The 18,526-nt window shown below is 41.9% G+C and overlaps 1 protein-coding gene across 2 annotated transcripts in view; it reads left to right on the top strand.

Moving 5' to 3' along the window:
* LOC126475648 (WD repeat-containing protein 35) overlaps window positions 1-18,526 on the top strand; it is a 203,080-nt gene that overhangs the window by 94,318 nt on the left and 90,236 nt on the right. For both annotated transcript variants that reach the window (XM_050103483.1, XM_050103484.1), the window contains 2 exons: window positions 15,439-15,657; window positions 16,121-16,262. In XM_050103483.1, coding sequence (XP_049959440.1) covers window positions 15,439-15,657; window positions 16,121-16,262 — 361 coding nt within the window. The remainder of the gene's footprint in view (window positions 1-15,438; window positions 15,658-16,120; window positions 16,263-18,526) is intronic.

Here is an 18,526-nt window from a genome sequence, read left to right on the forward strand (position 1 = left end):
TTGGAAGCAAGTTGTGTAAGCAGCCCCTTAGATTTTTTCTACTAAATGTCGGTGATGAATGACACAGTAAATTCTAAACATACCTGTGACAGCTTTCATCAAGTAGGCAATAAACTCATTGTAGAGACCTACCAATGACGATGCACTGTCGGATACACAAGAAAGTATATTCCTATGAGGGATTTACTTTTTTCTGAAGAGTTGTTCAACAACACCATTTATTGATTCTCTCTTAGTGTGTGTGTTTAGTAGCCGTGCAAATAATACCTCTGAACCAGTCTTTCATCTTTATGAAACATATGTAAAACTAAAAGTAAAGATTCGCTCTCTGGTACAATTGACTCATCAGGTTGTTATGCAAAATCTATCATTCTAAGGACAGAGCATATTGTGTCTTCCACATTATCATCCACTTCATCTATTTGCCTTTGCACAGAACTGTTACTCAGTGGAATAGTCTCACTTATGCCGTGTGGTGAGTTATGTAAAACAGTTCACAGAACCTAACTAACAGCTGGTAGGATGAGTCCCTCACCTGTTGTATGTTTTTGTCCATATTTAGCTAGCAACAATGAAATGTTGTATAGTGCAAGAGAGTGCCGGTACTTTGTTGTGGGCCATTGTGAAACATGTTTGCTTCTCAAATTTATTTTGCAGGGACTAAAAAGCTTAAATCCATGTTCACCTTGTCAGGATCTGCCTTTCACAGATGTTTAGCTATTTTGCAAGACCTCATGGACTAATTAGAGAAGAATCTTTCACCTATTAGGCACATTCATAGCTGCTGTTTTGCAGGCATTGGTATGCACCAATATTTCAGGTACTATACGTTACGTTGTCTACATTTTTTTCTTTGGACCTGCCATTTCTTTTCTGAAATATTTTGAAATAAGTGTCATTGAGAAATAACCTCATTCAAATATCTATCTCTATAGTCCTACAATTATGACATGATTATTAACGTTTGTCAACATTTACATTTGACTCCCACTTCTTAATAACTTTAAAAATATATCCTGTACACTCAGCAGGCTACTAGAAGCTGCATGTTAAATGAGCTTGATAGAAAAGTTAATGAAACATTATTTTTCTGCAATTTGACTATAGTATGAAATTTAGGCTAAATATGCTACCAGTTCAACTGAGTCTGCATAAGCAACATAATTTTCTTTTAAGATACAAATAGTATATCAAGTTCACAGTGGATGCTATTCATTCTTTTGACAATTCGCAATGGATTTCAGCACCAACCAGTGGCACAAACCTGAAGCAATGCCGATATTTGGATCATCTCCATAGGACTTGGTCAGACAGAGCTATGTCTCCCACAGTAGCTCAAAATACTGTGACCGCCCATTGGATCTCGCTTACCACCCGAAGAGCAGTACCGACTACTTTGAGAACCACTGATCTACATCTACATACATATTCTACAAGCCACTATATTGTACATGTTGAAGGTTATTTTGTAAATTGGTAGTCATTCCCTTTCCTGTTCCAATCACAAGTGGAGCAAATTAAACCTCATTTTCTATATGCATCTGAATGATCCCTGATTTCTCATATCTTGTCTTCAAGTTCTTTTTGTGAGATGTCCAGTGGTGGTGGTAGAATCACACTGCAAAAGCCAATTCTCTAAACTTTCTCAATTGTGTTTTGCAAAAGGAATGTCATGTTTTCTTCAGGAATTTCCATTTGAGTTCGTGAAGCATTTATGTAATACTCACTTGTTGATCAATCCTATCAGTAATAGTCTACCAGAATTCCTGTGAATTTCTTTGATGTCTTCCTTGAATCCGACCTGGTGGGAGTCCCAAATACTCAAGCAGTATCCAAGAATAGACTGCATAATTTTTCTTAGCGTCCTGAGGTCTCTGTCACCCCTATGATCTTACAGCATCTTGTATGTTACATACTTGTAGAGTTCCAGGGTGTCACCATCTTCTACACTGATGGTTATAAGATGATAGATAAGGCAGGCTATGCTTTCACATCACCTGCTGGCTTATAACACCATTTATTGCCAGGATCATGTAGTGTGTCCATTGCAGAGCTGCAAGCCATCCACAGGGCCCTCCTTTTTGTTACTCAGGCCTCCCTCCACAGTGTTTTAATATGTACCAACTCACGAGTAGCCTGCAAGGTATCGACTGATGCTACTCTTGTCATCCTTTGGTCTCTGATATCCATGATCTACTCTCCGCCCTTGGCTGCCCTCTGGGTGCCAAGTCATGTGGGCAACCCAGGGAATGAACTGCCTAGAGCAACAAATACTTACCTCCCCCCCCCCTCCCCCCCCCAATTCCCTTTCATGGTTCTAGCAGTGGATATGCAAATCTATGTCAAATCTCTCTTTGCCCAAAAGTGGAATGAAATCTGATGTGCTACTGCTCTGAGTAATAAACTCCGCACAATCAAGGAGTCTTCTGCAGTTTGGCGCTCTCCCTTCCACTCATCTCAGAAGGAGTCCACTGCCTTATGCTGTCTACACATTGGTCATACCAGACTCACTCAGTGTTTTCTCTTGTGTACCAAACCACACCCACAATGTGTTTGTGGAGCCAGACTGATGGTATCCCATATATTGGTGAAATGTTCCCTTCTTTTGGCTCCTCTTAATATGTATAGTTTTCTAGATTGCTTAATTTTAATATTAGCAGACGATTCATGGAGGGTTGAACTGGTCCTAAATTTCCTCTGTGGAAGTGTTTATTATTTTCAGATATAAGGTTTTACTTTACTCTTGGAGCAGGGGCAGAGTGGTTCTGATTGGAGCCCCCTCTTCATGTTTTCTCGGTCTGAGACCCACGGTCAGTCCCCCTTGCAAAGACCTCTCTTTTATCCCTTTGTTTTTCCAGTTTTTAGTTTTGGGCTACCCTTTTATGCCTTATACTGGTGTGTTTTAACTTCCTTGTTTTATAATTTGACTCCTCTGGCTGGGTCCATCCACTTTTAGTGAATCCTCTCTGTCTTCTGCAAATAACTTTGGAATCGCGGGACTGATAACCTCACCGTTTAGCCCTATAACCCTCCTTAATTATTGAATCAATCACAATTTTTCTCTTTGTCATCTCCTTAATAAATGAGCTACATATTACTAGAATTCTCCCACCAAACTGAAGTTGACCATTCGCCTTCCCTAAAAATGACCTTCTGTGCTTGCTCCATTTTATGTCATTTTGAAATATTATGCCTAGATATTTAATTGAATTGACTGTGACAAGCAGCACACCTCTAGTACTGTATTTTAACATTACAGGATTGTTTTTCCTACTCATCTGCGTTAACTTATATTCATCCACAGTTAGAGCAAAGTGTCAGTCATTACACCAAAAAGAAACTTTGTCCAAGTCATGTGGTATTCTCCTACAGTCACACAAAGATGACACTTTCTTGTACACTACAGCCTCATTAGTGAATGGTCACAGATCCCTGCTTATGCTATCTGTCAGATCATTGGTCGTATATGGAGAACAAGAGTGGACCTGTTCCATAGGGCACTCCCAATAATATCTTTGCTTCCAATGAACACTCACTGGTCAGGATAATGTGTTGAGTTTTATTATTTAAAAAGTCACTCACATATCTGATGGCCTATTCCATATGCTTGTAGTCTGCAGTAGGCCACTGTGTCAAATGCCTTCCACAAATCTAGGAATATGGAATCTGCCTGTTGCCCTTCACTCAAGTTTCACACGATATTGTGCAAGAAAATGGCAGGCTAATTTTCACATAAGCAATGCTTTCTAGACCTGTTCTGACCTGTGTCCAATGCTTTTCTCTCTCAAGAAAATTTTGTTATATTTGACCTTTAAACATATTCAAGAATTTTTCTCCAAAGTGATGTTAAGGATATTGGTCAGTAATTTTATGGGTCGATTCTTTTAACTTTCTTATATATGAGAGTGACCTGCACTCTTTTGCAGTAGCTTTCAGTGGCTGAGATATTTGTAATAAAAGTCGAGCTGTGGAAGTGGCCAATACTAAAGAGTGCTCTCTGTAAAAACACATTGGGGTTCCATCCAGACCTGGTGACTAATTTGTTTTCAATTCTTTCAGTTGCTTTTCAATGTCTGGGATGTTTATTTTGATGCCATCCATTGATGTCTGGGAGTTTGTGTGGTGGTTAAATGATGATATGACTGTGTGGACCTTTAAAAACAAAATTGTAATTTCAGCTTTTCTTCTACTGTGAGCAGCTTAGCAATTTTATGTAGAAACAGAATTTTCAAGGATTCTTAAAAAGATCTTTCACTAATGTATGACTATGAAAACTATAGTATACTTTCCATATTGATCTTTTTATAGCCACACAAATTTCTGCCTTTGCCTATGACATTTCTGCATTCGTTTCTGAACCAAGAGTGCATTCGTTTTTGAACCAAGAGTGCAACAATCTATTTTTCTGAGCATTTTCTGAAATTTTGTTGCTAAACCACAGTGGGTCCTTTCTGTCCTTAATCCGCTTACTTTGCACAGACTTTTCCAGAGTGTGATTTACAATCAGTTTAAACTTTTCTAATAATTTTTCTGTGACCATCAAATAGGAACTAAAGTTTTGTGATACAGTCTTCTGTGGCAACAGTTATTTATCACATTTGCATAAGTACATTGCAACATGAAACAAAAGTCAATAAGTTCACAATAAGATAAAATAATTGTCCTGAGTCACAAGAAAATATGCAGAATTTGCTTATCTAATTCACCGTACGTGTTGGTTAAACTGAATACTGGCAAGTTTCCATATAGTAACACATGTGTGACAATACTAATAGACAGTGCTGGAAGTCACTGCAGTAGTTAGTTAGTTCATGTGGATGAAAAAGAATACCATGGTATAGCTGATAAAGTTTAACTTCACTCTAGGAATCTCACACACAGCTGTAGCTGACTTACACAACAGTAAGGACATTATCCGGAAGAATCCATAAATACGTGGATTGACTGAAAAGTAATGTCTCCATCTTCATAACTCTTCAACAGTTGGCAGAATTGGTATGCGGCAGGTGCTGGCTTGTTCCATAGCCTCTTCTCTGCAGCTCCAGTTGGCAGGAAGCCTTAGCGTTGAACGGTTGTGTTGTTACAGTGTAAAGTATGGACCTCTGCGCAGACAGTTGGTCAATATGATTTAAGCAATGTGCAGTCATTGAATTCTTGACAGCAGAAGGTGTCACCCCAAAGGAGATTCATCAGAATGAAAGCAGTTTATGGTGATTGTGTTGATGTGAGTACTGTGCATTGTTGGACGAGTAAGTTTATAGATGTTGAGGTGGGAACATCAAACCTGCATGACAAACAAAGAATTGGACATCCTGTGACAGCATCCACCAAGTTTCACAAGTAAAATGGTGACAGATTGATTCAGGATGATCACCGTATCACTCAGAGAGAAATTACAAGCACAATTGGCATTTCACAAGAATGTATGGGTCATATTATTGCTTTGCTTGGCTATCGCAAGATCTGTGCACGATGGGTACCCCAGATGCTGACTCCTGAAATGAAAGTGCACAGACTTTAAATTTGTCAGGAACTCCTTTCATGTTATAAGAATGAAGGTGACGCCTTTCTCCATTCAATTGTGTCAGGAGACAAAACATGGGTACACCATGACGACCCGGAGATGAAATGTGGGTCTATACAATATCGACACAAAGACTCGCCCCAGAGATAGAAATTCAAGATGCAGCCTTCAGTTGGAAAAATCATTGCCACAGTGTTCTGGGGCACGGATGGTGTTATCCATGTTGATTTCCTTGATCGTGGAACAACAATAAATTCAGAGTGTTACATCACAATGCTGCAAACTCTGAAATGATGGCTAACAAAGGTCCGAAAGGAAAAGGGAAATGTTTCCAGCATGACAATGCCAAACCACACACTTCACGTGCCACCATAGCAGAGCTTCAGAGACTGAATCTCACCACCATACGGCATCCTCCATACAGTCCAGATTTAGCACCGTCTGAATTCCATCTGTTCCCGATAATGAAAGATGATCTGCGGGGACATCATTATGCTTCTGATGAAGAGGTAGAGGTAACTGTGGGATTGTGGATACAGAAACAGCATCAACTTCTTCTGTAACGGCTTCAGAAAACTTGTTCAGCGTTGGCAGAAATATATCCAATTGGCTGGTGATTATGCGGAAAAGTGAATGTTGGTAATTAAAGATAACATTCTAAGGATTATTTCTGCATTTGATTTATTAGAATATTCCCATCCAAACCCAATTAATGAAGGTGGAGGCATTACTTTTCATTCAACCCTTGTATATTGTCTTCATCTACGGATCACTTTCTTCTTGGTGGACCCCTCAGACTCAATAAATTTGAAAAATGATGATATTCCAGGGGGCTGTGTTTTAAAACATTTTATTTGTGTGACTAGTTCTGGACACTGTCCATTCTTAGTACACCAAGATTAAAATGATGCACATGAGAATGGACAGTGCCCAAAACTAGTAGAGCAAATAAGATATTTTAAAACACAGCCAGGTGGAATAATGTCATTTTCAAAGTCATCTAGACAAGCATCAGTTAAGATAAGAACATGACATTGGCAGACTTACAGAGAATGAGATTTATCTCAAGGCCAGTCAGGATTTAATAGGCTGGTTAGTTGGTCTCACATAACTGATTGGGTTGAGACACTGTGCTTTCCTTGCAGCACCCTCGCTGGACTTACTTTAGTGTAATGACACTTGTCGATAGTTCTGCAAATTTCACCAATATATGTAAGCGTAGGCTTCCGCGGCCGTTGTCTTCTTCAATAAAATTCTTCAGGGTATCGGACCGCATCGTCATAATTTTAAAATGCGCCAACGTTTCGGCCAGCGTTGCAGCTAGCCTTCATCAGGGCCTTACGTTAACTGCTAAATGAACACACTTGGATTCCTTAAATAGCTGCACGAGAAAACCGTGTCGTTATTTGATTGGCTGTACTAAGAAGAGGAGGAGGGGTGAAAGGTATGCTTTATTGGTGTTTCCTTTATTATCTGTTATTGGCTGAAATAGCTGTTTTCTATTGGTCTTTATATCAATCCACCCCATTGGAGGAGACGGACGAATAGCGAACAGGTGATGGCTGTGACGTCACACTGTTTCTATGCTGTCCAGAAGCCGGCTGCGGCGTGCCATTGCTTTGTGTGCTCACGACCACTACTGTGGCCCTCCGCGTGTCCGCATGGGCCGCCTCGGCTCTGCCGCCGCTCCGTAGCCCTGCTATTGCAGGCAGCCAAGACCTCGGAAGCTTGTACCCGTCCTCTCTATTCATGTTGGCGGGTCTTTTGGCTATTTCTATCGCCTCTCTAATCTTTCTTTTGAAAGTGAGAGGCTGTTTTGCCAGGATGCGGGCTTCTTGAAAAAATATTGGTTTCCCGCACTCGTCTCGGTGTTCCGCCACTGCTGACTTAGTGTGTTGCTTCAGGCGGATATATCTTTCATGTTCCGAGAGCCTAGTGCTGATCGGACGTCCCGTCTCACCTATGTAAACTAATCCACACGCACAACCAATTTCATACACGCCAGCTGTGTGTAGTTTGTCAACTGCATCCTTGGTAGAACCGAGCATGTCTGATATTTTGTTTCTGCTTCGGAAAATTGGTTTGATGTCGGCTTTTCGTAGAATTTTGCCAATACGTTCGGTGACCCCTTGTACATATGGTAACACAGCAATGCTCTGTGCCTCCTTCTCCTCTTCCCTATTAGTCTTGTCCCTTGTCGACATGGTGCTGTCTATCATCTGCTTCCCATAGCCATTAGTTCCGAAGATGGACCTGAGGTGTTCAAGTTCTGTCTTCAGATGTTCTTCGTCGCTTATCCTGTACGCTCTCTTCGTTAGCGTGTGCAGGGCGGACTTCTTCTGCGTGGGGTGATGGTGGGAGGAGGCGTGAAGGTACCTGTCCGTATTGGTTGATTTCCTGTACACTTTGTGGCCAAGTTTACCATCAGGTTTTCGATAAACTTCCACGTCGAGAAAAGCCAGTAAAGCATTGCTACGGGAAAGGATTCGCCACATCCGCATAAGTCTCGATGCTCACAACAGGAATTTGTGTGATCTGCACCTATTTCTGGCCGGAAAACTTCAGATGGAAGACTGGGATAAAGTCGACAGGTTAACCTTTCAGCAAGCATCAAGGACCAGCAATAGTATTACTAACCGCCAGATGAGAAAGTACGACAAACTACAACAGAAATCCACGGACGAAACATTGACGCTGGACAGGCGACGGACAGTGGTCAACCTCTCCAGCCACACCTTGAGCGAAGCAACCACAGCAATGCTGGCCAAGGGGATGAATTTCGCAGTCGCACCTAAGCGAGTTCCAAAAGAAGATATCATAGAATCCGTAGAGGCTTCGGTACGTCATCTGCCACAGGCCGAGGCGGAGAAGATCCGGCAGGAAACGGTCAGAGTTCTGAATAAAGCAAAGCCACCGAAGCAAAACATCAACGCTGAGGAATATCATGCCATTAAGGAACTCAGGGACAACCCCCACTTAGTAGTGGTACAGGCAGATAAGGGCAACGCCACTTTAGTCTTGGACACGACTGATTACAACAAACGAATGGAAGATATTCTCGCAGAACCTATCTACAAGAAACTTCAGGGAGATCCGACGGCCAAGGTAATCAAAACGACGCAGGCACTGCTCAAGCACTCTAGAATCAATTTCGACAAGGCCAGAAGATTCATCCCGCAAGTGACACAGGCACCAAGGATATATGGTGTACCGAAGGTACACAAAACCGACTTCCCCTTAAGGCCCATAGTAAACAGTATAAATTCGCCGACCTACTACCTAGCAAAAGAACTGGCACCTAGGCTCCGACACCTAGTGCATCAAACCGAGTCCTACGTTAAGGATTCCACTCACTTCGTGTCTCTCCTAAAGGAAATGCATGTTACGGACCAAGATCTGATGGTTAGCCTCGACGTCAAATCCCTATTCACGAATGTCCCAGTGTCAGATACTGTGAACATCCTAGAAGAACGCGTGGCACCTGATGTATGTGAGCTTGTGCGCCACTGTCTGACGACCACCTATTTCAGGTGGAGAGGTCAATTTTATGAACAAACTGACGGTGTAGCTATGGGCTCACCCCTATCGCCTATCGCAGCAGAAATTTTCATGGAGGCATTTGAGGAAACAACCCTCCAGTCCGCACCATTACGTCCAAATTGTTGGCTTCGCTATGTCGATGATACTTTCGTCATCTGGCCCCACAGAGAAGAGGAGTTACAGAACTTCCACAATCACCTTAACCAACAGCATAGAAAAATCCAGTTTACAATGGAAACAGAGAAGAATGGGGTGCTGCCTTTTCTCGACGTGGAAGTTTATCGAAAACCTGATGGTAAACTTGGCCACAAAGTGTACAGGAAACCAACCAATACGGACAGGTACCTTCACGCCTCCTCCCACCATCACCCCACGCAGAAGAAGTCCGCCCTGCACACGCTAACGAAGAGAGCGTACAGGATAAGCGACGAAGAACATCTGAAGACAGAACTTGAACACCTCAGGTCCATCTTCGGAACTAATGGCTATGGGAAGCAGATGATAGACAGCACCATGTCGACAAGGGACAAGACTAATAGGGAAGAGGAGAAGGAGGCACAGAGCATTGCTGTGTTACCATATGTACAAGGGGTCACCGAACGTATTGGCAAAATTCTACGAAAAGCCGACATCAAACCAATTTTCCGAAGCAGAAACAAAATATCAGACATGCTCGGTTCTACCAAGGATGCAGTTGACAAACTACACACAGCTGGCGTGTATGAAATTGGTTGTGCATGTGGATTAGTTTACATAGGTGAGACGGGACGTCCGATCAGCACTAGGCTCTCGGGACATGAAAGATATATCCGCCTGAAGCAACACACTAAGTCAGCAGTGGCGGAACACCGAGACGAGTGCGGGAAACCAATATTTTTTCAAGAAGCCCGCATCCTGGCAAAACAGCCTCTCACTTTCAAAAGAAAGATTAGAGAGGCGATAGAAATAGCCAAAAGACCCGCCAACATGAATAGAGAGGACGGGTACAAGCTTCCGAGGTCTTGGCTGCCTGCAATAGCAGGGCTACGGAGCGGCGGCAGAGCCGAGGCGGCCCATGCGGACACGCGGAGGGCCACAGTAGTGGTCGCGAGCACACAAAGCAATGGCACGCCGCAGCCGGCTTCTGGACAGCATAGAAACAGTGTGACGTCACAGCCATCACCTGTTCGCTATTCGTCCGTCTCCTCCAATGGGGTGGATTGATATAAAGACCAATAGAAAACAGCTATTTCAGCCAATAACAGATAATAAAGGAAACACCAATAAAGCATACCTTTCACCCCTCCTCCTCTTCCTAGTACAGCCAATCAAATAACGACACGGTTTTCTCGTGCAGCTATTTAAGGAATCCAAGTGTGTTCATTTAGCAGTTAACGTAAGGCCCTGATGAAGGCTAGCTGCAACGCTGGCCGAAACGTTGGCGCATTTTAAAATGATGACGATGCGGTCCGATACCCTGAAGAATTTTATTGAAGTTCACCAATATATTTGGTGGAGTTGCATGATGTCCATTCATTGTCTGAATAGGATGCTAACAACTGCTTATCTGCTCTTGCCAACATAAAAAACTCTTGTAGCCTTCTTGATGGATTTATTAACTTCAGTAACCATAAGAGCTGTGAAACATCATGAGAACTAATCATTATCTAGTGCTTTGTAATATAGACATTCTTAAACTTGTTTCTGTTCCAGCCTTCTACCACCAGCAAACAAAACTGCATTTATAGTGGTTCACACACACCTCTTCAGACTTGTTCTTGAAAGAAAGAATAATTATAAAAAATATGTAGAATTTTCAAACACATGCAGCATTAGCTTGAGTAAACTTTTTTACAATTCTGCTAAAGTCTAATAACTTCAGTCTTACTCTTCAGGATATTTTCCAGTCTCTTAAGCCTCTTTAAAAGGTAGTCATTTGATGCTGTTAAAAAAATAGCATCTCAGAAATAGGCTGAGTATTTACAGGTAGTGTTTAAAGAAATAGTGTCATGAAAAAATTGAAATTTCACATAAGTTTTCTGTTGAATGATTGTTTATGATTTTCATAAAATTTGAACTCAACAACAAAGCTTTGTATCACTTTGTTCACCTATTGTTAACCAGAAACTTCAGGAAAGACTGTTTGCAATTGGTGTGTAGCATCTGTTTGTCATGGTTGACAAATCACTTACTTTTGAGCAAACACTTGTATTAACACAATTAAAGAAATTGTCAGTATAATGTTAGAAACTGAACATGTTGCTAGGTGAGATCAGTTACATTGAATAATGTCACAGTATCATGAGAAATTGATTAGATGCTCCTTTATGTAGAAGAACAAAGCTGCTAGCTTATGTTTGGTTCATTAATTGGAATGATGAGGTAATGGAGGAACTGTTATATGCTAGAAACTGAACCGTCAATGTGAAAGGGTCTTTGTCATACAAGAAATGGAAGATATACAGTATTTCTTCAGATAAAGGAGCAGTCTGTTAGTAGCTTACTTGCAAATACATGTGATGAAATGGCAGCCATGGTTGGTCAATGTCATGGATTTATAGATAGTTAAAATCCACTATATCAGACATTATGGTAATCCACAGTGAAATCGTAGACAGCAGCTTCTTGTCACTAAAGTGGAACAACACATGTTAACAGGTGTTCCCAGGTAGCCAAATACAAACTAACTTATTTAAATCACTGAGCATAGAGTTAATCAGAATACAGCAGTTAGTTCGGAATGAATCTTCTCAGAGTTGAAACAAAGAAACAAAAGTTCTGTTGTGCTTGAATGAGCAGTTAATTAATCACTGACATACTAGAACAGCTAGAAAGTATCTTATTGAGACCAAGTCCAACTGGGAAGTTCCTCACAGAGAAAATAAGTCCACATGAAAGTTTACTGTCCATTATTGGCTGAGTCCAATGAGGCACTGTTCAGTGGTGAGAGTGATGGCTTCACACTTGTAGTCAGTTTGGCTGCTTGTTGAATGTACAGGGTTGAGAGCGTCTGGGACAGCCCACAGCTGGAACTAGCTGGCTAGGTGTGGTGCGAATACTTAAATACTCGTTGCACGGAATGTTGCCTGTTCCATTCCAAGGCTGCTGTAGCTTGGCTGTTTTGTCTTGAAAGTCTGAACAAAATGCTCAGCAAAGCAATCAGGTTCCAAATGAATGGCTACCATTTGATCATGTTGCATGCCATTCAACTTACAGAATTGCCTCATGTCTTGTGAACAAAATTGAGGCCTGATATGTGTGACCAGACTGGTCAGCAACTTTTGAATCGAAAAGATGCATGACATTACTAGAAAAGTTTGGGAAGAAGTAATGGGCCTCATACAAGAAATATATGGAAATTTGCTGCTTTGATCAAAATAAACCATTGAGCTCCTAAAAATAGATCCACAGTATTCAGATATAGTCGCAAACACGACTGTGTAGGCAGAGGCTACTGGAAATATCTCCTTGGTGGGGCCTCCTAGTGGCATTGGTAGGACTGTTAGTCAGCAAGAGTGCATTTGATGTCCCTATCAATGTCCCTCCATTATACATATTTTTGGGCCAGCCTCTTCATCCTTAATGGATGAGTTGAGAACTTGACAGTGAAGGGTTCAGGGAATGATGACCTGTTTGTTGCCATTAACATGCTAGAAAAGGAGAACACCTTTAGCTTTGAAGACCATGGGCTCATGACACTGTTATCACTAGGTAGATGAACTTCTTATGTAATGGCCAACATGTGGCAGCCTAATGTGAGACCTCCTGCAGTACTGGAATGGCAGGAACCAGCTTAGGGATGGATGAGGAAATGAACCACTGCCACTATGTAGTTAACATCAGTGTTAACCAACTTCTGGTACTGTATAAAAGGATATGTTCTGTCCTTCTGAAAGATGAAAGAGAACATCAGCATTTAAATGTTGAGTGATAGTACAGTACTGAACATCATATCAGTATATATATAAGGAACGTGGCCCACCTTTGAAAGCTGCATGCCATCCTTTGAGATATGCTAGAACCCATGTGTAAGAGAAAGATAATAATGGCTTATGATCAGTTAACAAGAGAAGACGTTGGCCTTAGTCATAGTTGGTTATAATTACATTGAGCTGTTAGCGTCTTGGAAGCGGAAGTGAAGAGACACTACACGTCATTGACCTTATGAGAGATGACTGCTCTCAGCCCATAATCTGATACATCTGCAGCCACTTCTGAGGATCATACATGATTGAGCAGGTGGGCTTCAACAGTGGCTGTTTCAGGTCATGAAACACCTGTTGGCTTCTGGGCAACCAGATCTACTTTACATTCTTGTGTAACAGATGGTGCAATGGCTGCTGTGTGAGGAATACATTTTCTGTAATAATAATTCAATTTGCCAACAACTTACTTCAACTGCTTCACATCAGTGAGATAAAGAAGATTTTGGATGGCCTCAGCATGCTTCAGCATACGTCAGATGCCTACAGCACTAAAAATTGTGCCTAAGTATTCCACTGGTAGGGAAAAAATTGTCCTTGGTAAACTTTAAGCCAGTCTTTTCAAGGACCTGAAAGAGCTTCTCCAAATTGTACAACAGATCCGTTAGGGCTTTCTGCATGGCAATAATGTCATCCAGATATTTGGCCATTCCTGCGATGCTGTTTGTCAATTGCTCCAAGTAGTGTTGGAAGGTGCCCAGGGCACTAGAAATCATGAAGGACAAATGATGTTCTAAACTAAGCCAAAGGGTGTATTAATCATCAGGATGTGTTTTGCCAGTCATCAAAGGCCAACTGAAGATAAACTTCCCAAACATCTATCTTTGCAAAAATCTTGCCCCAGCCAGCTTTGCCATGATGTCCTCCATCCTGGATATCAAGTATTGATCTGCAACTGTTTGGGCATTTATCATGGGTTTAAAATCATGATCAATGCAAAGGAACTGCCCAATTTTGTGACCTGCACAATGCATGTGGCCAACAAACTATTGGTGATTGGTGTGAGGGCATTTTCATCCTGCAACCTTTGTAGTTTCAAATGTAATTTCTCCCTCAAGGCAAAGGGGATCAAAATTTTGGAACATAATATGGGCTTCATAGTCTTGGACATAAGTTGTCTGCCCATCAAAGATGGTGATGTATTTCCGTACAGGGCCCCAAAAGTGCATGTGTTGTAGGGAACACCATACCTGGATGGTCAAATCATATGCGCCGGCCGAAGTGGCCGTGCGGTTAAAGGCGCTGCAGTCTGGAACCGCAAGACCGCTACGGTCGCAGGTTCGAATCCTGCCTCGGGCATGGATGTTTGTGATGTCCTTAGGTTAGTTAGGTTTAACTAGTTCTAAGTTCTAGGGGACTAATGACCTCAGCAGTTGAGTCCCATAGTGCTCAGAGCCATTTGAACCAGCCATTTTTTCAAATCATATGCCTCCAAACTTAACTTGGTGAAGAGTTCAAGAGCCAAAACATCATACCTGTGACTGGACCACCAGCAACCTTAACGTGAGAATAGGATTCTTGTGCCAGGTGGTTGGAAAGAATGATTGGCCACAGACTGTAATGTCATGTCTGTGTCTTATGGAGTGGCCAGACTTGTGGTGACCCTTACCAACCTGTATGTTTGCAGACTGAAAGAAGATCCAAAGTCTATCAGGATGGTGATGAGTGCCATTCACAAATATTGCCAATTTAAGGAGGGTATAACGCAGGGAAGAAATGCACTTACCTGAGGCACCTCAGGACCCAAACCCGTCATCAGGAAGGCACATTACATCTATTTTCATCTACTGTGCAGAGTTACAAACTTCCACCTTCTGGACCAACTTGCAGCCACTTGGATTTAGATCCAAGAATAACCAAACTGAGAAATAAGACTGGATGTAGAAGGGGAGAAGAAAATGCCATATGGGAAGAAAAATAGAATGTTATGTATAGAGTAGAAAGGAGACAGTAACTAACAAAATAAAAAAATTTGAGAAATACCAGTGGAGGAAGTAAAACAGAAGAAGAGATAGGCTTGAACTTTTACTATAACTGGTTGTGGACAACCCTAATGGGATATTTGTCTTCTGCGCCACTCAGGTATTCTACGTGTTTGTTGGTTGTCATCTCTATGTGTCAAAGCACACAGTAAACACGCATCAGTGTGCCATACATTGCCCAAGGATGTGTCAGTATGGACCGCAACCTGTATTTTAAGCTAGAAATTATTTGGTTCATACGGTTTTCAGTGACATCAGTGCACATTTCCATGCATTTTATAATAATTTTATTTTTACGAAACAGTGCTAGTCCTTTTTAAAATTCTGTAATACACTTTATGCAAAAACATTTAACTGTAGTATTTATATATACTTTTCTATGCTAATTATTGACTGCCATTCAATTAAACTATTTTTTCCCCATTTCTAGCACCTCCGTACACTTAAAATTCCTGGCCATGAAGTGAATAGTTGTGTATGGGAAGGTGGCTCTCTCAGAGTTGCCTTGGCTGTTGACTCCTTCATATATTTCGCTAACATACGACCTGACTATAAGTGGACGTATTTCCAGAATACAGTTGTTTATTGCTACAATCGACCTGATCGACCTGGAACCATTGTAACATTTTGGGATACAAAGAACAATGAGGTAAACTGTCAAATTTTTTCTATATGTCTCAGAAGCATATAAAATTAAATACTCTAATTCTTTTAAAGTAAGACATTTATTTATGCAGTAAATGGTATTATATTTCTGATAAAAAGTGTATGTATTGCTTTTAAGTTTCCTACAAAGATGAATCATATTGCTGGAAATGAAATACATATTGACGTCATAAGAATGTTTATCTAATATATGAAACCAAAAGTATGATAGGTTACTACAGCATACAAAAAGGGGGAAGATAGAAGTGCAAGCTACACATAGAGTTCTGAAGCTGATAGCTTTTGAACGGTCATTTTAAATATATTTTCACGGGATCGTGTATGAAGCTATCTTTTGTAATTATAATTATGTCATAGTAGTTTATAAAACCAATGTATAGGTTTTTTTGTGTTTATTTCAACCTTTATGACAGTTTTGATTATTTATATGGTGTCTGTGTTCACAGTGCTATAACAAAAATGTGCGCCTGCTCCTCGGGGTGGCTTCCTCAGGTGAACATTGTGTGCTTGCTACAAGAGCTGATGACATAGACAACGGAGGACAATACGGGCTTATTTTATGCAATGCTATAAGTACACCTGTTGACAGTAAGTGATTCAGTTGCTGAACAAACTGAATAAAAGCTAGGCAGGTCACATAAACAATTAAAATTGTTTAAATGTAATTTCTCAATTGTAACAGAGACATGATAAAATTAAAAATATCAATCAGTGGAAAATCGAGGATGGAGTGTGACAACATTATGAAAAGGATAGTTGCTACTCACATATGGTGGAGATGCTGGGTTGCAGATAGGCACAACAAAAAGACTGTCACAGAATAAGCTTTTGGCCAACAAGGCATTTGTCAAAAATAGAGCACTATGAGCAGCAGCAGTATCAGCAGTGCATGATTGCAGAGGCAACTGGGTACAGGTAAGGAGAAGGCTGGGGCAGGGAGGGGGAAGGATAGCAGGGTAGGGGTGGAGGACAGTGAAGTATTGCTGGGGAGCATGCAGGGATGAGGTGGAGTGAGGGATGGGCAGTTAGGCCTAGGTGCTGTTAGGAGGTTAGGCAGAGGGGCGGGGAGAGACTGGTGGGGGAGAGGTAGCAGAAAAGGAGGGAAGTTAAGGACTGGATGTGTTGGTGGAATAGAGGATTGTTTAGTGCTGGAGTGGGAACAGAGAAGGAGCTAGACTGGGGAGGACAATGACTAACAGAGGTTGAAGCCAGGAGGGTTACAGGAACGTAGGACATATTGCAGGGAGGGTCCCCACTTGCACAATTCAGAAAAGCTGGTGTTGGTGAGAAGGATCCATATGGCACAGGCTGTGAAGCGGTCATTAAGGTGAAGAATGTCATGTTTGGCAATGTGCTCAGCAACAGGTTGGTCTAGTTGTTTCTTGGTCACAGTTTGTCAGTGGCCATTCATGCAGACAAACAGCTTGTTGGTTCCAGAATGAAATTTTCACTCAGCAGCTGAGTGTGCACTGATATGAAACTTCCTGGCAGATTAAAACTGTGCGCCTGACTGGGACTCAAACTCGAGACTGTTGACTTTCGCAGGCAAGTGCTTCAGTAGCTCAGTCGGTACAGCACTTGCCCCCGAAAGGCAAAGGTACGGAGTTCAGGTCTCGATCCGCCAGACAGTTTTAATCTGCCAGGAAGTTTCAGCTTGTTGGTTGTCATGTCCACATAGAATGCACCTCCATGGTTGCAGCTTAATTTGTAGACCACACGACTGGTTTCACAGGTAGCCCTGCCTGTGATGGGACAGGTGATGTTTGTGATTGGAGTGGAGTAAGTGGTGGTGGGAGGATGTATGGGACAGGTTTTGCATCTAAGTCTATTACTAGGTCTATGCAGTGATGAGCAGTCCCTCCAGAAACATACTGAGGGGCTCTCTGGGGCCTTTATTTTATACTCCCAACCTTGTACAAAAACAAATCTCCCATGCCTTCTCTTTCCAGTCACCCACCACCTCCCAAAGTCTCACTGTTTAGACACAGAGGTACCTCAGCCCATATCAAACCTACTAACCACCAGCAATAGGTCCACTTTGACAGCTGCCACTTGTTCCATAGCAAGAAGTCCCTTTCATACAGCCTAGCCACTCATGGTCACCACAAATGCAATGACAAGTGGTCCATCTCAAAATATAGTAAGGGTCTCACTGAGGCAATTTAATTACATTCTCTGCCAGGGTTTTGACTACCTTTCGCCATGTCCTGAAATGAGAAATGTTCTGCCCACTATCCTTCCCACCCATCCCACAGTGGTATTCCGCAATCCACCAAACCTACACAATATACTAATCCATCCCTACACAACCCCTGTTCCCAGTCTCTTACCTCATGGCTCATATTCCTGTGATAGACGTAGATGCAAGATGTGTCCCATGCATCCTCCCACCACTACCTACTCCAGTCTGGTCACAAACATCACCTATCCCATCAAAGGCAGGCCTACCTGTGAAACCAATTGTGTGATCTACAAGTTAAGCTGCAACCAATGTGCTGTATTCCATGTGAGCATGACAATCAATAAGCTGGTCTGTCCGCATGAATGGCCACTGACAAACTGTTGCCAAGGAACAACTAGATCACTCTGTTGCTGAGCATGCTGCCCAACATGACATTCTTCATTTCAATTACTGCTTCACAGCCTGTGCCATATTGCCATATGAATCCTTTCCACCCACACCAGCTTCTCTGAACTGCGCAGATGGGAACCCTCCCTGCAATATATCCTGTGTTCTCATAACCCCCTAACCTGAACCTTAGTTAGTCATTGTCCTCACTCATCTAGCCCCTTCCCTGTTCGCACTCCAGCACTACACACCGCTCTATTCCACCAACGCATCCAGTCTTTTT

Source organism: Schistocerca serialis, chromosome 1 (assembly GCF_023864345.2).
Source record: "Schistocerca serialis cubense isolate TAMUIC-IGC-003099 chromosome 1, iqSchSeri2.2, whole genome shotgun sequence".
NCBI lineage: Eukaryota > Metazoa > Arthropoda > Insecta > Orthoptera > Acrididae > Schistocerca > Schistocerca serialis.